The following is a 15,765-nucleotide window of genomic DNA, read 5'->3' as shown; positions in this document are numbered from 1 at the left end:
AACGTAGATCCTACATGGTATGTGAGGTTAAACGTTCTCAACACTATTTTCCTATGAAGTTTTATGCAATATTAGGAGATTATATTTACAATAAAGCAAATAAAATCTTAAACATATATTCTATGAATAACTATAAATGTAAAAAAATAGTCACAGAATGGTTACAGAAGTTGTCTTATGAATCCACCGAAAACTTACTAAAGATAAAACTATAATTAATCTTGTTTCACATATAAATATTATAAAATATATATAATTTGTTTAGTATCTAATCAATTACATATTAATTTATTAAAATTATAACTCAATATTTGTTTATTTTATGTACCTATTTTTTGTATTTTTATTTATTCTCTTTTTTATTTGTAATTTATTTGATATATTTACTTTATTTAATATTTTGACACACGTATACACACACCCACACACACCTACACACACACACACACACACACACACACACATTACTCATAAATTTAAAATTTTTTATATTTATTTAATAATCATATTTGTATAATATGCTTGCACATACCATTTATATATCTAACTAGCTCACTTTTCAAGTTTTTTGTTTTATAAAAGTTCAAATGACTTAGGGAGAAGCTGGTGCCTGTATATACAGGCTAGTTCTTCGAACTAAGCCTAAAACGGGTGCCACTTATACTTTTTAATTGTGAACAAAACTATATTGAATATGTCCATGTTTATGTCTATGAAAGAATAAGAAATAAACGATATATATATATTAACATTAATTTGATAATTCATACCTGGGAACAATTTTTGTTTATCTGAGAACGGAAATATTTCGTGGTGATAGATCTATTTATTAGGTTATACAACTTGATGACAAATATAAATTTTGGTGATAGAAAATATAGTTCCCAAAAAAAATGCACAAAAAAATATTTATTTGTGAATTATCGATAACAAGGCCGACATCCCTTAGAGCATAGCATCAGATTAATATCAAGTTAATGTCATTAATGTAGAGTGACACAAATTTCAACCTTATTTCTATGTGTTGAGGTTCAAAGTTATATCTATCGAAAACTAACGCCCTCTGTTGTGGAGTAGCTGAATGTTTTTCGAATTTGGAATTTCGGAGCAAAGAGAAACAAAACAGCTAATATGCCTAGGGATGTTATATTAAAATAAACCGTAACAGGGTGCGTTAGGGTACATATTGAAATGCTGAATTTATAACCTAAGTCAGTTTTTACTCAAATTGAGCTGTCCAATCAAAGGCATAGTTTACTTGTAGTGTACTGTATAACTATCGGTTTAAATGTGTGGGTTTGGCGACACTGGTTTTCATACTAATTATGACATTATAGCACTTCTATTTTGTTCTTACTGTTCTGTGTTTGGGACTCACTGTCGTACATTAATAATTGTAAAACATAAGATGGAGAAATAAATTTATTTCATTTCACCAAAATCAACAACAATATTTTCATTATCAATAGCAACATTATCATTAGCAACGATGACCACCACCTTCATCATCACCGTTATAATTATAATCATAATCATCATCATCATACTCCCATAGCTATGCAATTTAATGTGTAGTGGCTGATGAAACGTAAAATTTATATTCCTCATGACATATGCTGCTTGTATAAAGTTTCTTTTTTCTGTTTAGTTGTTTAAAAAAACATCATTATAATAAGAAAAAACAACAGCGATTTTGAATATTTCTACACCAGAAGAATGTTCAAACAATTTGAGCAAAAGAAATCTGAGCAATTAATGATTACACTACCTATATATTTTATTTTTGTTTGCCGACACAGAGCAAACAGATTTCTTAAATATATAAGTAAAAAAATCATGTAAAATTAAAAAAAAATCTCCTTTTTTGACATCAAACACAGCAAGTAGTTAAATACAGCTAGTTTTTCTTTTTCTTTTCTCAAGCACCATATTTCAACGCATCTATAACTAACAGGTATAGATGCGTTGAATATTAAATACAACACAAAACGAATAAATACTTCTAATCTATCGCTCCATTGTTTGGTCACATGTATATGATTCATTACACGATCTTCCAATGTGAATAAATTAGACATAATCATTTGTTTTATTACACACTAGCTGCTCCGCGCGGTTTCAGACGCGTGGCTCCGCTCCTGTTGGTCTTAGCGTGATGATAAATAGCCTATAACCTTCCTCAATAAATGGGCTATCTAACACCGAAATAATTTTTCAAATCGGACCATTAGTTCCCGAGATTAGCGCGTTCAAACAAACAAACTCTCAGCTTTATAATATTAGTATAGATTCTTATTATAAATCTATTCAATATTAGTCGCGATGGCATGTTCAAATGTTAATTTATTATTATCAAATTTTTTTACCGAAATAAATGTTTCCATGAAATTTAATAATGTTAGTTTTTTTGAAACATTTTTATGTCAGAGCAAGCATCTTATGTTAAGTGGTCACTACCGCCCATAAACACTTGTAACAGAAAAAAAATAGTGCAAAGCAATTTTAAGACCTCTAGCTTAATAAATAGTATTGCCAAATACCTCATTCCCATCCAGAGGCAGTTCCACGAACTCAGGCTGTATCGTGGTCGAGTGGATTCCCTCGTTATGGAAGAATTCCTTCACCTTTTCAGCTATCTTCATGTATTCCGATAAGTTTCTACACCTGTTTATCAAAGAGATTATTTAAAACTAGCTGTGCCCGCGACTTCGTCCGCGTGGAATAGTGACTGCATAGTAGTTACTACTTATCTTAATTATTGAGTAAACACAGACTACCATAAATAATTAAAAGAACTGTAAGTAAAATTTATAATAATAATAAATAATAAATAAATCATTTATTTGTTTTATCAAAGTGTAGTACAATAAAATTGATTACAGTAAGAATTGCATATAAAAATAATGGGCACGTAATAAAGATACCCTAGTCCCCACACTAGGATACCCTGTGTTGTGGGAAACTAGTCTCTTCCGATGGTACATAAATATATTTTGATTTTACAAAATTGAGACTATTATTTATTGCAGTGTAAGAAGTACAAAGAAACAAAAAATAAAATACTTAACAAACTCCAGTGTATGAGTGTGTGTGTGTGTGTGTGTGTGTGTGTGTGTGTGTGTGTGTGTGAGTGTGTGTGTGTGTGTGTGTGTGTGTGTTTTAATTTTCACTAACAAGCAAAGCTTCAGTTTCAGTATAATTTAAGTTGAGTAAAAGTTGCTCTAATTTCTTTTTAAAAATATATATTGATGAATTTATGATATTTACATTTAATCTTTTAATAAACTTATTGTAGAGGAAAGGGCCCCTATAACTATAAAAACGTTTGACAAAATGGGTATTACATTTCGGAAGCGTGAAATTGACTCGTCTTGGGGCTCTTGATATTGGTGTAAAGGTTTGCTTTGACATTTTGTGAAACTTTTGAGCGGTAGCCAGAATGTAAAGTTGACGGACTGACAGGACTTTTGCGTCGGTGTATAGTGCAGTAGTAGCGTACCGAAAAGGTTTCTTGTAAGCAACTTTGAGTATTGCCCGTTGAGCGCGCTCAATTTTAAGCATCAGGGTGAGACCACCGCCTCCCCAGACTGAAATGCAATAAGAAATAATGGATTCGCAGAGTGCTTTGTAAACTAGTTTTATTGTATGGGCATCGGCAACTGAACGTAATTTTTTAAATATGTGTATAAGCTTTCTAATCCTGGAGGACAGTGTGTTTATCTGAGGTTCCCAGGAAAGTTTGGAATCAATAATGACTCCTAAATATTTGATTTCGTTAACTTCTACAATTGATGGACATACACAAGAAGAAGAGTTTGTACACGAATGGATTCGAAGATCTAGCGGCGAAGGTGGGACAGAGCGACTCGTTATACTGAAGCTAATGAATTTAGTTTTGTCAATATTCAAGGTTAAAAGGTTGTCCTGTAACCAAGAAGCGACAGTGAAAAGACCATTTTGTGCTACAGCTTTTACTTCATTCCAAGAGTCAGAATAAAATACGAGAGCTGTGTCATCTGCAAAAGAGAATAAATTAGTATAAAGAAGGGAAATGGAGCAAAGATCGTTCATGTACATTAAAAATAATGTAGGAGCGAGCACGCTGCCTTGAGGTAAGCCATATGGGATGTTCATTAGAGTGCTGTTTATTACTAAACTGAGCTAAACAATACAAAAAAAATGCCTTATTAATTTTCTACGTAAAATTTCTTTTAAATTATGTCATATTATTTTTAGGCACCAGGGGGGAGGGGAGCAAATTTATTTTCCTTACTTCCCGGTATGGATGTTTTTAACTATGTATCGTGCAGCAACTGATCAGCTTAATCGATACTCAGTTTTTATCAAATCCAGCACAAAATCCAAATCAGATCTTTCCTGAATCCTGTCTCACGCCTGTAGTAACTAAACCGTTTAGACCGTGCAATAAAAATTAAATTAAAAAAAAAAAACAGAGCTACGAAGAAAAGTGCATAGAAAAAGGAATAAATAATTTCACAAACTTCCCGAAGATTTTTAAAAATAAATACCATTTTAAATAGGTATTTATAAAAAAAAACAAAGTCGTCGCGTCGGGGCTGCCATGCCAACATCATTATAATATACCTCATTATCAAAATATATGGTACTTAATTTTAAAGATCGTCGGGAAGTTTGTAAAATAATTATTTATTCCTTTCGGTTTCTTATTTTCATGTAATATTTTCAAGTGAGCGAGACCTACCTCTACCTCCATATTACATTCCTACATCATATTGATATCTATAAGTTTGTTGCTCCTTGACATCTTTTAAGTTGGGCCGTAACCGTGCACAAATTGTAATGGACCACAGTGGCAAAAGAAGTGGTATACTTAGGAAAAAATATTGCCAAGGGCCAGGCCTATGTAGCTTTGAGTAGAGTTCAAAATTTCCAGGGTGTGGCTATCCTCTCGCTCCCGTATCCCCTCTTCTTTCACAGACTTTCAACACTTCCCTTTCCATCCCTAGTAAATGGCAGAACCGATTTTGATGTAAACCATATCTAATTGTACCTATATGTACACGTCATATCCTGTAGTTTGATGCTCCATTTGGTTTATTTATCCCCACTGTCACCCCTAAAAAGCCCTAAATGTAATAAACGGATGAACCGATTTCGATAAAATATGACTAATTTTAATTCACACGTTGCCCTTTCATATTTTGATATGCCGCTTGAGTATTATTTGACCACATTCGATTATTGTTCATTCCCACTTTTACCCATATATAGGTATAATAAATGGATGAACCGATTTTGATAAAATATGTCTAATTATACTTTACACGTCATGCCCTTTCATTTGATATGTCACTTGAGTATATTTGACAAATTCTTTTTTTTATTACCACTTTTATACCTATATCAAACAAATGGGTGAACCGATTTGTTACTGATAGGTCGTTCACTTTCATTTAATATATATAACTTAGGTACCTACTTATATTTGACAACTTTCGTTTTTTTCATTCCCACATTTACCCCTATATACCTAGGTATAATAAATGGATGAACCGATTTTCATACACTTTATCTAAGAACCAGAACGGAAAATATGCTGCCGCATCTAATTCGGATTACCTGTTAGCGAGCTACGGTGGCACAAACAGACACACACACACAGACACACATAGCGGTCAAACACTTATCACCCATCTTTTTGCGTCGGGGGTTAAAAATATAATACGACATAATTTAAAGGACATTTTATGTAGGTATAAAATTTACCTAGAAGTAAGAATAATTCTAATTTGACCAGACCCCCCCCCCCCACCCTTGGGCATTTTCGATATGATCACTTGGACATTTACAGGAATAATAATTGTAACAGATAACTTACGTTTTATCGTACAGTGTATAGAATGCCTTAACAAATGTTCGCCGTGAATACTTAAATGGTCATAACTTTTTTATTTACGAACCGATTGACATGAAATAAACACTAAATATTAAATGAAGATTACCACAATATATTAGTGAAAACCGCATCTTAATCGGATAAGCCGTTTCTGAGATTAGCGTGCACGAACATACAGACAAACAGACAAACAGACAAACCGACAAACAGACAAACAGACAAAAAATTTTTTAACTACAGTTTTGGGTTTGGGATCTATTTAATAATAGCACCTGCTAATTTTTTTTTATATATTTTGATTGTACAGACACGACTTTTCTAGAATTTTATTATATGTATTGATAATGCAGGAAAAATATATGATACATTCATAAATCATAATTACATTAATTATTATTAAAAAAATATATACATATGTACGTATAAATTGAAAGGAACTTGACGCAGTTCATGAGAACGGTATATTCACAGACACTACACATGCGCAATGTGTAAATGTTTGAACGTGCCACCTTTAGTTAATCGGCCTATACCAAGTTAAGTGGTTTGTGTGAAATTCTGATAAGTAGTAAATTCCTGATATTTTTCAAATCGCATAAATTCCCATAACATTTGCAAGTAAAATAATTTCAACCATCATATTATAATCTATAAAATAACACGAACAAAGGAGTATTGTTCATTGTTACGCTACTGTTAAAACAAAGTTGGTGCACTTATTGAATATTATCACATTCGATAAAGTTCGATAAGACGGAAAATAAATGATCACACGCGATTAAATTAGCTTAAAGCGATTTCAAGTATTGCACTTGTATAAATAAAAGATTTTATCTATGATACATAATGTGTTATTCGTTGTTCCTATGTTGACTCGGTAATTTAATTACAGTAGATAGTAAAATATTGAAAGTCTGTCTGCCTGTCTGTTACGCTTTACGGCTAAACTAAAACACCGATTTGGATGAAATATAGAATAATAATAATGAATCTAGATTGAACTGTTAAAATGGTATTCTACAATGTAAATAAATTAGGAAATTAAAGCCTGTGAATTGTTCTTGTGAATTAGAATTAACATGATTGAAGACCTAGTTAAAAATAGGCTACTTTCCAATACACCCATAAAGGATTGAAATAAGTGAAGAAAGATTTTGCCAGTTTTATAGCTAGACTGAAATATGCCAAGACACTAAACAACTCGCAAAATATATACCCAAACGGACCATTCACAATTTGCAAGCATCTTTTACAAACATCTCAATGCATTCTGGTTCACTGACACACTGAAAGACAAAGACTCTTGGCGACCCGCCAATGGGGAGTTTAATTTCGAAAGAGTTTTTCGAAAACACGCTAGCAAATGGGATTAACATGTTCCATAGTGGAACGGCAAATCAAACTTTTCATTGTTGATAACAAATTATGGAGAATAAGTTTGGTTTGTGTTTTATTTTAGTTTCGATTAAAGATATTTTTACATAAAGATATGGATATACCGATTCTTCTTAAACTTTCTCTGCAGTTAATTCGCATTTGGTGACTTTTTATTACCTTATACCCATAAAAAGATATCCAATCCAGAGTCGATATGTATTGAAATATTTTTAGCTTTTGAAATTATTGAAACATCAGATAATGTAGATAATAATAATCTTTGAAAACACATTGTATTCTATTACTTAAGAAATTAATATAATTATACTAATTAGAGTCAATTACTCAGATAAGTGACAAGAGGAATGTCCTTAAGCATTTCAGTAGAAATGATCGTCAAATAATTTACATATTTGTAGATAATTATAATAGGAATGGCCGTCCGAGACAATCCTGGCGACGCTCGGTGGCGGCGGAGGCTAGGGCGATTGGGTTGACGTGGCAGGAGGTGAAGAGCGTAGCCCAAGACAGAACGCGATGGCGGCGCACTGTGGACGCCCTCTGCCCCACATAGGGGCCACAGGACATTAAGTCATAATAGGAATCAGACCAAATTATTTATTTTTAGTTTATATTGATTTATATAAATGTTTAAGACATCCAGCCAGAAGTGGGTACTTTTAAATTGTTTCTATAATCAAACTAGCTTACCGCCCGCGGCATCGCCCGCTTTGTATAAAACCTAATAAATTATATACTAAAACCTTCCTCTTGAAACACTGTATCTATTTAAAAAAACCGCATCAAAATCTGTTGCGTAGTTATAAATATTTAAGCATACAAAGAGACATAGGGACAGAGAAAGCGAGTTTGTTTTATACTATGTTATCGAAAGTTAATAATTTTATAGTATGGCACACGAATTACACAGTTATTAAGTATTAAGCAGACGATTTATATATAATTCCTTATCGACACAGTTTATAGGGCTCCTCTTATCAAGATAACATTATTTGCAACTGTCCTGTTACCCAAGGACGCGAGTAGGTATCTGACAGTCGAAGTACGGAATTTGCAGTGATTCTATACGTTTATTAATGTTTATTTTACAAAGAAGGAAATTTTATCAGAATGAATATTACAGGTATTGTTATGAAAAGTAATAGATACTATGTAAACATATTTAAACTGAATTATGATGAATGTGAACATTTTCGTGTTAGAGATCTTTGAAAAACAATAGATACATGGCCTATGTTAATATGGTATATACAATATAGGCTACTTTTCAACATAGACGATAGATAGAAATCAAATTTTTTTGGCCTCTGACCGAGCCGTTTCTGCTAGGTACTTACTGAATCAAACCCAGGTTTTCGCTATCATCCTTACCAATTTACCAAGAAGATAATCAATTAAATACATAACCCTATAATATATTAAAATGGACAAACCTTATATGTGCGCTGGCAATAATTCTGTCTCCTGCCAATTGCCATACATGGAACTCATGAACAGCCAAAACTCCGTCAACTTTTTCCAATAGACGCCTCTGGATAGCGTCCACCTGGTCAAATAAAGAGAATTTTTATCTCTTATATAATAATAATGATAATCGTATATTTATACATTGCACATAAAAAATAGTTTATTTGCAAGTTGTATAGTTTCTTTTAGAAGGTTCCTTCAGACACGAAAACAAACAAACAAAAGAATAGATTTAAGGTAGATGTGAGTGACAACTATTCCTATAGAACTATATGCTTATAGTTCTATAGGAATAGTTGTCACACACCGTAACAGTACTGTTAAGTAATTGGAAACGGATCTGGATAAATTGTCAAAAAAATTTTTTTTTTAGTCGAGCTTTGCCTATACCATAGCCGAAGTTTGTATCTATCAAGAATTGAAATAACAGTCCTAAAAACACGAGCCATAATATTTTAACAAATTTAACTATCCAACGCAATTAAATTAAATTTCATAAAACATTTATGGTATTACCATAAAACAATTTAAACACAGTCTAACTTTAAACCAGGGATCTTTACTTTAATAGTTGTCTATGTGAAATACGACAAAACCAGATTTTAGATAACCCACGCTTAAAGTTAAACCCTGTCTAAATGTTTTTTATGATAATACAGATATTGTTCAACTATTGTCCCAAAGTTAACATTGTATACAAATTATTACATCACTACATAGTATAAAACAAAGTCGCTTTCTCTGTCCCTATGTCCCTTTGTATGCTTAAATCTTTAATACTGCGCAACGGATTTTGATGCGGTTTTTCTTAATAGATAGAGTGATTTCAGAGGAAGGTTTTAGTATATTATTTATTAGGTTTTAGATAAAGCGGGAGGAAAGCTAGTATATTATATAGAGATCCCATTCGTACCTATGTTTATCGAGCACACTTCCAAATCGAGGCCACTATAACGCGTGTGTGATAGTGGTTTGTTGCGGTTTCTTGTATTTTCATCGTCAACGATTAGATATTGAATAAATGATATTTTATTAATGAACACAATAATATGCAATAAATGTTACATTTATTTGAAATTGCCCTTCAGTATTTTAATTCAACTACGAATAGGTAGGTTTATTGATTTTGATGATATTAACTTATTTAGTTAGGTATGTAGAAATTAGAAAACAAAAATCTCTCTATACTTATATTATAAAGAGGAAAGGTTTGTATGTAAGTATGGTTTTCACGCATAAACTACTGAACCGTTTACAATAAAAATTAGCACACATATAGAGGGTAACTTGAATTAACACATAGGATAGGTTTTATCCCGGAAAGCCCACGGGAATGGGAACTATGCGGATTTTCCTTTGAAAACGCGGGCGAAGCCGCGGGCGGAAATCTAGTAAAAATTATATTTCTTTGTTTTGGAATAACACATAACGAAAAGTGAAAAAACTTTTACTTCTATCCTTTCAAAATCTAAATATAATCCACATTAAAGATCCAATTTGGACAAGAATATTTCATTCCTATTTTACTCCATTTACAAACAAACAGTTTCTAAAATTCTTCCAAATGTATGTCAATTGTCAACCCGTTACCCATAATAATTAATACTGTTTAGACTTTAGAGCGTATCAGTATTGTTTTTTTAACATTTCACCGGCCAAAGAGCTCAGGCGTTCATAATGAATTTTCACAGCGAGACAATATGACGCAGAACCGTCACTGAATGTCAACATTGTGTTGTATTGTATTTGTATAAATATTTTGTTAGGTACTGATAAACAAAAATTATTGGTCTATACTATATGTCATTGTTTTTGGGAATATTACCAAACAAAAACGCTATAAATAAAGGAGCATAAGTAATTTGAGTCAACTGTTACTTTCGCGAAAAATAAATAATTATGTCCTTTGTACCTTCTTCCCTATCAAAATTTTAGAAGAGACTTTTTGACTTTAAAAGATCAGCTATGGAGTTTCTTGCCGGTTCTTCTCCATAGATACTGCTTTCCGAATCGGTGGTAAATTTAAAGAATGTAATGACGATTCAAAAGTGCTTCTGGAAGAAGTCTAATTGAATAAATAAATGTTTGAGATTGAGTTTGAGTTTAGTAAACTAGGTAGTACATTAGTAAAGGTATGAAATACATCAATAAATATACCATCACTACATAGTATAAAACAAATTCGCTTTCTCTGTCTCTATGTCCCTTTATATGCTTAAATCTTTAAAACTACTCAACGGATATTGATGCGTTTTTTTTTAATAGATAGAGTGATTGAAGAGGAAGGTTTTAGTATAAAACTTATTAGGTTTTAGACAAAGCGGGCGAAGCCGCAGGCGATAAGCTAGTTAGATAACTACCTAACCATAGACTGCTATCATCATAACGAATAAAAAAAACCTTTTACTACCGCCTATAAAATCTTAAAACCAGACTCCTTTATGAAACGAAAACAACAAAAATAATAAGGCAAAGACGCAGTGCACAGTCTCGTTATCGCTTTACAAACACAAGATATGAATGCAACTGTTTGGCTCCACACACACGTGCCGAATTCGCTACTGGTTTTTACCTATTAATTATTCCTATGTTTCCATAATTTATTATAGTGAGATATTTTAATTTTAACGACACTTATTTAGTGGTACTGAACTCTCAATTTATTCGTCATAATTAACTATCATCTGAATAACGGTATACAATAAACTACGCAATTATATATATTTAACAAATGTACATAAATTCAATTTTAACATTTTTTTCAACATCTGTAATAGCTGAATCTCTGATTTACAAAAAATCTTTACATATTATGATTATTATATTTTGTCACATACACAGCAATTCTAAACAATCATATATAACAGAACTAAAAAAAAATCACATTCTCATCACTTTTTTTCCGAAACTCAAAACTACCCTCTTTAAATTAAAGTCCCCATTTACCTGTATATGTGTCGGCACAGTCTGCAGCAGTATGAGCGCTGATTCCCTCAACAGAGGCCACACGGAGGCTAATATGAGGATCACTAGCACGATACTGAGCGCCGGGTCTATGTAGAAACGGTACTCCCACTCTGTGAGCCATACTACTAGCGCTGATGTGACTACTATTAGAGAACCTGTAAGTAAGTATTAAATATTATCGAAAGAAAGGTATACATAAGTAACAAGTAAGATATCCGTCAGAGAAAGGACAAACTGGCAAACAACGAAATCGTCTGTATAAATAAATAGCCGAGTTTATTACGATACATTTAACTCATATAAGTTACGAATGATTGGTTTCAGCCCGCTACACCTTATAGGAAATAATACTGTGATAGGAAATGTGTGCTAATCCCATGTGCTAATGCAGACTATATTGTTTCAGTGGAAAATATAATTTAGATCGTAGTAACGGTTTTGCGTGAAAGAGATAGATTGACCCATCCATCAATCCTTACAAACTATTGCGTTAATATAGCAGTACAAAAAATCAATCGTTATAACTAAGATGTTTATCTATAAGAAAACCGACTTCAGTATTAAATGCCTACTATACAATGTATTCATAATATTTATATTCAAATCATACATTCTTTGGAAGCTATTTTGTTTTCGCGCATTATAATTCAGTGCACATATTTTTAGAAGGATTTAGACGGCCTAGCAAAGTGGGATAAAAAAATAACATGAATGCGCTTCGATATTAAGAATAGCGCGAGTGCTGCAAAACTCTTCTCTTATCGCAATGAATTATTTATTTTGGTAAACCATCATTCTGGGTCACCTTTGATTATCATCCTTGGCGATAACATAACCTTGATAGTTACAGAAATATTGTGGCACATCTATGGTAGATTACGATCGATTACTATGTTATTTTATAATTTTATAATCAACATTTAATTATCGTCTAACTCGATAAGATTGGCTGTAAGAAAGTAGAGCAAGGCTGGTGGTTCGCGCGTTTGTTCCAAAATAATGTCAATGGCAGTTCTGCCGGTTATCGAACCGCTGCCGTCGTTTGAAAACAAACTTTTTTTAGAATAGGTGATACATACATTTAACACTATTTAGATGATATGTCGCAATTTTGTGGAATATTAATTGAATTTCGTAATATTGTGGGTTCAGTCAGTATGCCCCAACCATAGAAATCTAAATAACAAGACACATAGAAGTGCTATAATGTCATAATTCGTATGAAAACCGCTGTCGCCAAAATCAACACATTTAAACCGATAGCTAAACAGTACACACAAGTAAACTATGCCTTTTATTGGACAGCTTGATTTTAGTGAAAACTAACTTAAATATTAAATTAAGCTTTTGAATATGTATCCTAACGCATGAATTTACGGTTTATTTTAGAATAACACCCCTAAGTATATGAGACGTTTTGTTTCTTTTTGCTCCAATACGAAAAAATCCGGCTTTTCTACAATAGAGGTTGTCAATTTTCAATATATATAACTTTGAACATAAACTCATAGAAATAAGGTTGAAATTTGTGTTAAACGTGATAATAAGAATGGTCGGCTGTGTCATTCATTGTTATTTCGATTACTATGGTGACACTCGTAATACTTGTAAATATATTCTTTAATTTTAAGGAAAAACGGCATTATTTCTAAAAAAAAATATTTACCGATGAAATGTTATTCCTTTATTAGTATAATTACAACTTGTGGAAGTATTTCCGCAATGGGAAATGCTGAAACACACCATGTTTACACACGCACGTCTCTAGAGCAACTGAACAGCGACGAACGCACTTGTGGTATGGTTACCACCTGAGCGGCGACAATGTCACGCGCGCTTACGACTTCTAGTGTCTTGTTATTTAGATTTCTATGGCCCCAACGGTGTGCTCTCGGACAACACATTTAAAAATATAGTCAAACACGTAAAATAACTTTCCATATTTTAAATAATTTTGACATATCTATTAATACATTCAAATATTCATGCGATGAATTTAAACTCTGTGCAGAAATTCGGCGCAATACTCTCAAAATACATCATTATTTGCTACATTGTATTTTCCTGAAGTCACAAACAATAATCAACATCCATTAGTCATAAAATAAAGTACCTACTTGAATTTTAAATGTAACTATAAATTCAAATAAAATAGAAAGTAAAGGTTATTAATTTTCAACGACTCTGACGCAGCTTCCAAGGAAATATACCTACCTATTACTTATTTGTATTTAAAAATTAAGATTGGCAAAAAATGCAGAACGTGTGACTAACTCCAAAACATTCAAGGAGTGATCAATTTCCTCATTGAAAGTTTAAGGCCGTGTACGCGGTCCGTGCGCTGTTTGGCTCTAATATGTGATTTTTCAAACCAGATTGTCCATCAACCACTTATCTTACAAACATATGAATTATTAATAATTTTAGGAAATTTTATTGTCTATATAGTTAGTTAAGAGTTTTTTTCAATTAATACAGTATTTGTGAATACCATCAAGATAACTGAGCCGATGATTACTTGATTTCGCTTTTAGTGTCAATTTCGAAGCTAAAAATATCTGAAATCGCTGACAGATCTAACACACAATTTTTTTTAACTAACTGCAAAAATCCTTATTAAAATAGTTAGTTAAAAGATTTTTTTATTTTGGACTCCTAACTTACGAAATTAAAATCCGAACAATGTGAATTTTTTTAGAAATTATAGTCGACAAAATGATTATTTTCACCAAGATATTTGACTTAGTTTAATATAATTTTTACATATTGCAATAAAAGAACGTCTTACTTATAAGATAAAATTTAAAAAATCAACTAAGGTACCTCTATTATTTTTCTACAATTTTTTTTAAAGTACTATAAAACACTGCGCGCGACCCGATTAAAATCAGTCGGCAGCGAGCCTTTCCAGAGAGAGGACATGTTGCTCGGCGCTCTCCTGTGGACTTATGCTGTTCATAGTAAAAGGATAGCGCAAGCCGCGATCTATCGTAATAGATCGCGGAGATTTTGACTTGCGTTAAATTGAATAAGCCCTCTTAATTAGTAAATGCTATTGAATAATAAAAACTTAGTGAATACGCCGGATATGGCCGCTTGGCGTTTTCACAGAGCAATCACAGGTATTGAACATTCCAATAAAATGCTTAGCTTTATTCATTCAATGAGATATATACACTTATAGATAACTTATTTTATTTCACAATACTACCTTCTTCTTTAGGACAAGACCGTGATTCATAGAAGCGCCTTGGAGAGGCCTTTGCCCAGCATTGGGACACGACAGGCTAATACTAACTTGAAATTTTTTTCATTAGCAAGGTTTTAGACTCTCAGAAAAATATTGTGTGGTTTCATTTAGTACAAGCTTAATTTATTTTAGGATAGGACTAGTTAGAATTGTATTATATTAATATTGATAATATTATTTAATTACGAGGATTAAATTGATCGATGAGACTCAATTTAGAGTCGCTCCAATTATCGATATAAAATATACCTTTATATTACATAAATAGTACAAAAAGTTTTTTGGAACGGGATTACCAATTTTAAGACTTCAGTAGGTTCAGTTTATTACGTATATTTTGTTAGATGATATTCCAGGATAAAAGTAAAAAGTTACACACAAATGAGCTACTTATGGATTATAAAAATCCATAAGCAAAACATAATATGTAAACAGGGCGAAGTAATCTACAACTGTTTAATATTTGTTCCATATAATTATCGTTGAATCATGAACTTTTTAATGAAACAGTCATAGTCACATTTAATTACATGTTTTATTATAAAAAGTAATCGAAAAGTTCATTAGCCGAGTACCAAGAGGCTGAGAGAAATAAATAAAAAAAATAAGATACCAAGAATATACCACTTATCAAGATTTACATATCACCATCCAAAGGACTCGATATGAGTTGCCAGCCGTGATAGGTCTGCTGAATCCTAATCTTAGTCAATAAAGTTTATCTGAATGAATATCACTATTAGTCACTAGTGATTATTTCATGCTTTTTTAAAAGAAAAGTAGATATTTTAATTTTTTACAAATG

The 15,765-nt window shown here is 32.1% G+C and overlaps 1 protein-coding gene across 5 annotated transcripts in view; it reads right to left on the bottom strand.

Moving 5' to 3' along the window:
- LOC123691605 (zinc transporter 1) overlaps positions 1 to 15,765 on the bottom strand; it is a 36,738-nt gene that overhangs the window by 9,071 nt on the left and 11,902 nt on the right. For all 5 annotated transcript variants that reach the window (XM_045636087.1, XM_045636086.1, XM_045636084.1 and 2 more), the window contains exons 5-7: positions 11,690 to 11,865; positions 8,710 to 8,822; positions 2,541 to 2,664 (exon numbers count right to left, since the gene is read on the bottom strand). In XM_045636087.1, the coding sequence (XP_045492043.1) occupies positions 2,541 to 2,664; positions 8,710 to 8,822; positions 11,690 to 11,865 (413 nt within the window). The remainder of the gene's footprint in view (positions 1 to 2,540; positions 2,665 to 8,709; positions 8,823 to 11,689; positions 11,866 to 15,765) is intronic.

The sequence above is a fragment of the Colias croceus genome, chromosome 5 (assembly GCF_905220415.1).
Source record: "Colias croceus chromosome 5, ilColCroc2.1".
Taxonomy (NCBI): Eukaryota; Metazoa; Arthropoda; class Insecta; order Lepidoptera; family Pieridae; genus Colias; species Colias croceus.
Note: the sequence above shows the minus strand (reverse complement) of the source record. Positions and strands in the feature narration are given on the sequence as shown.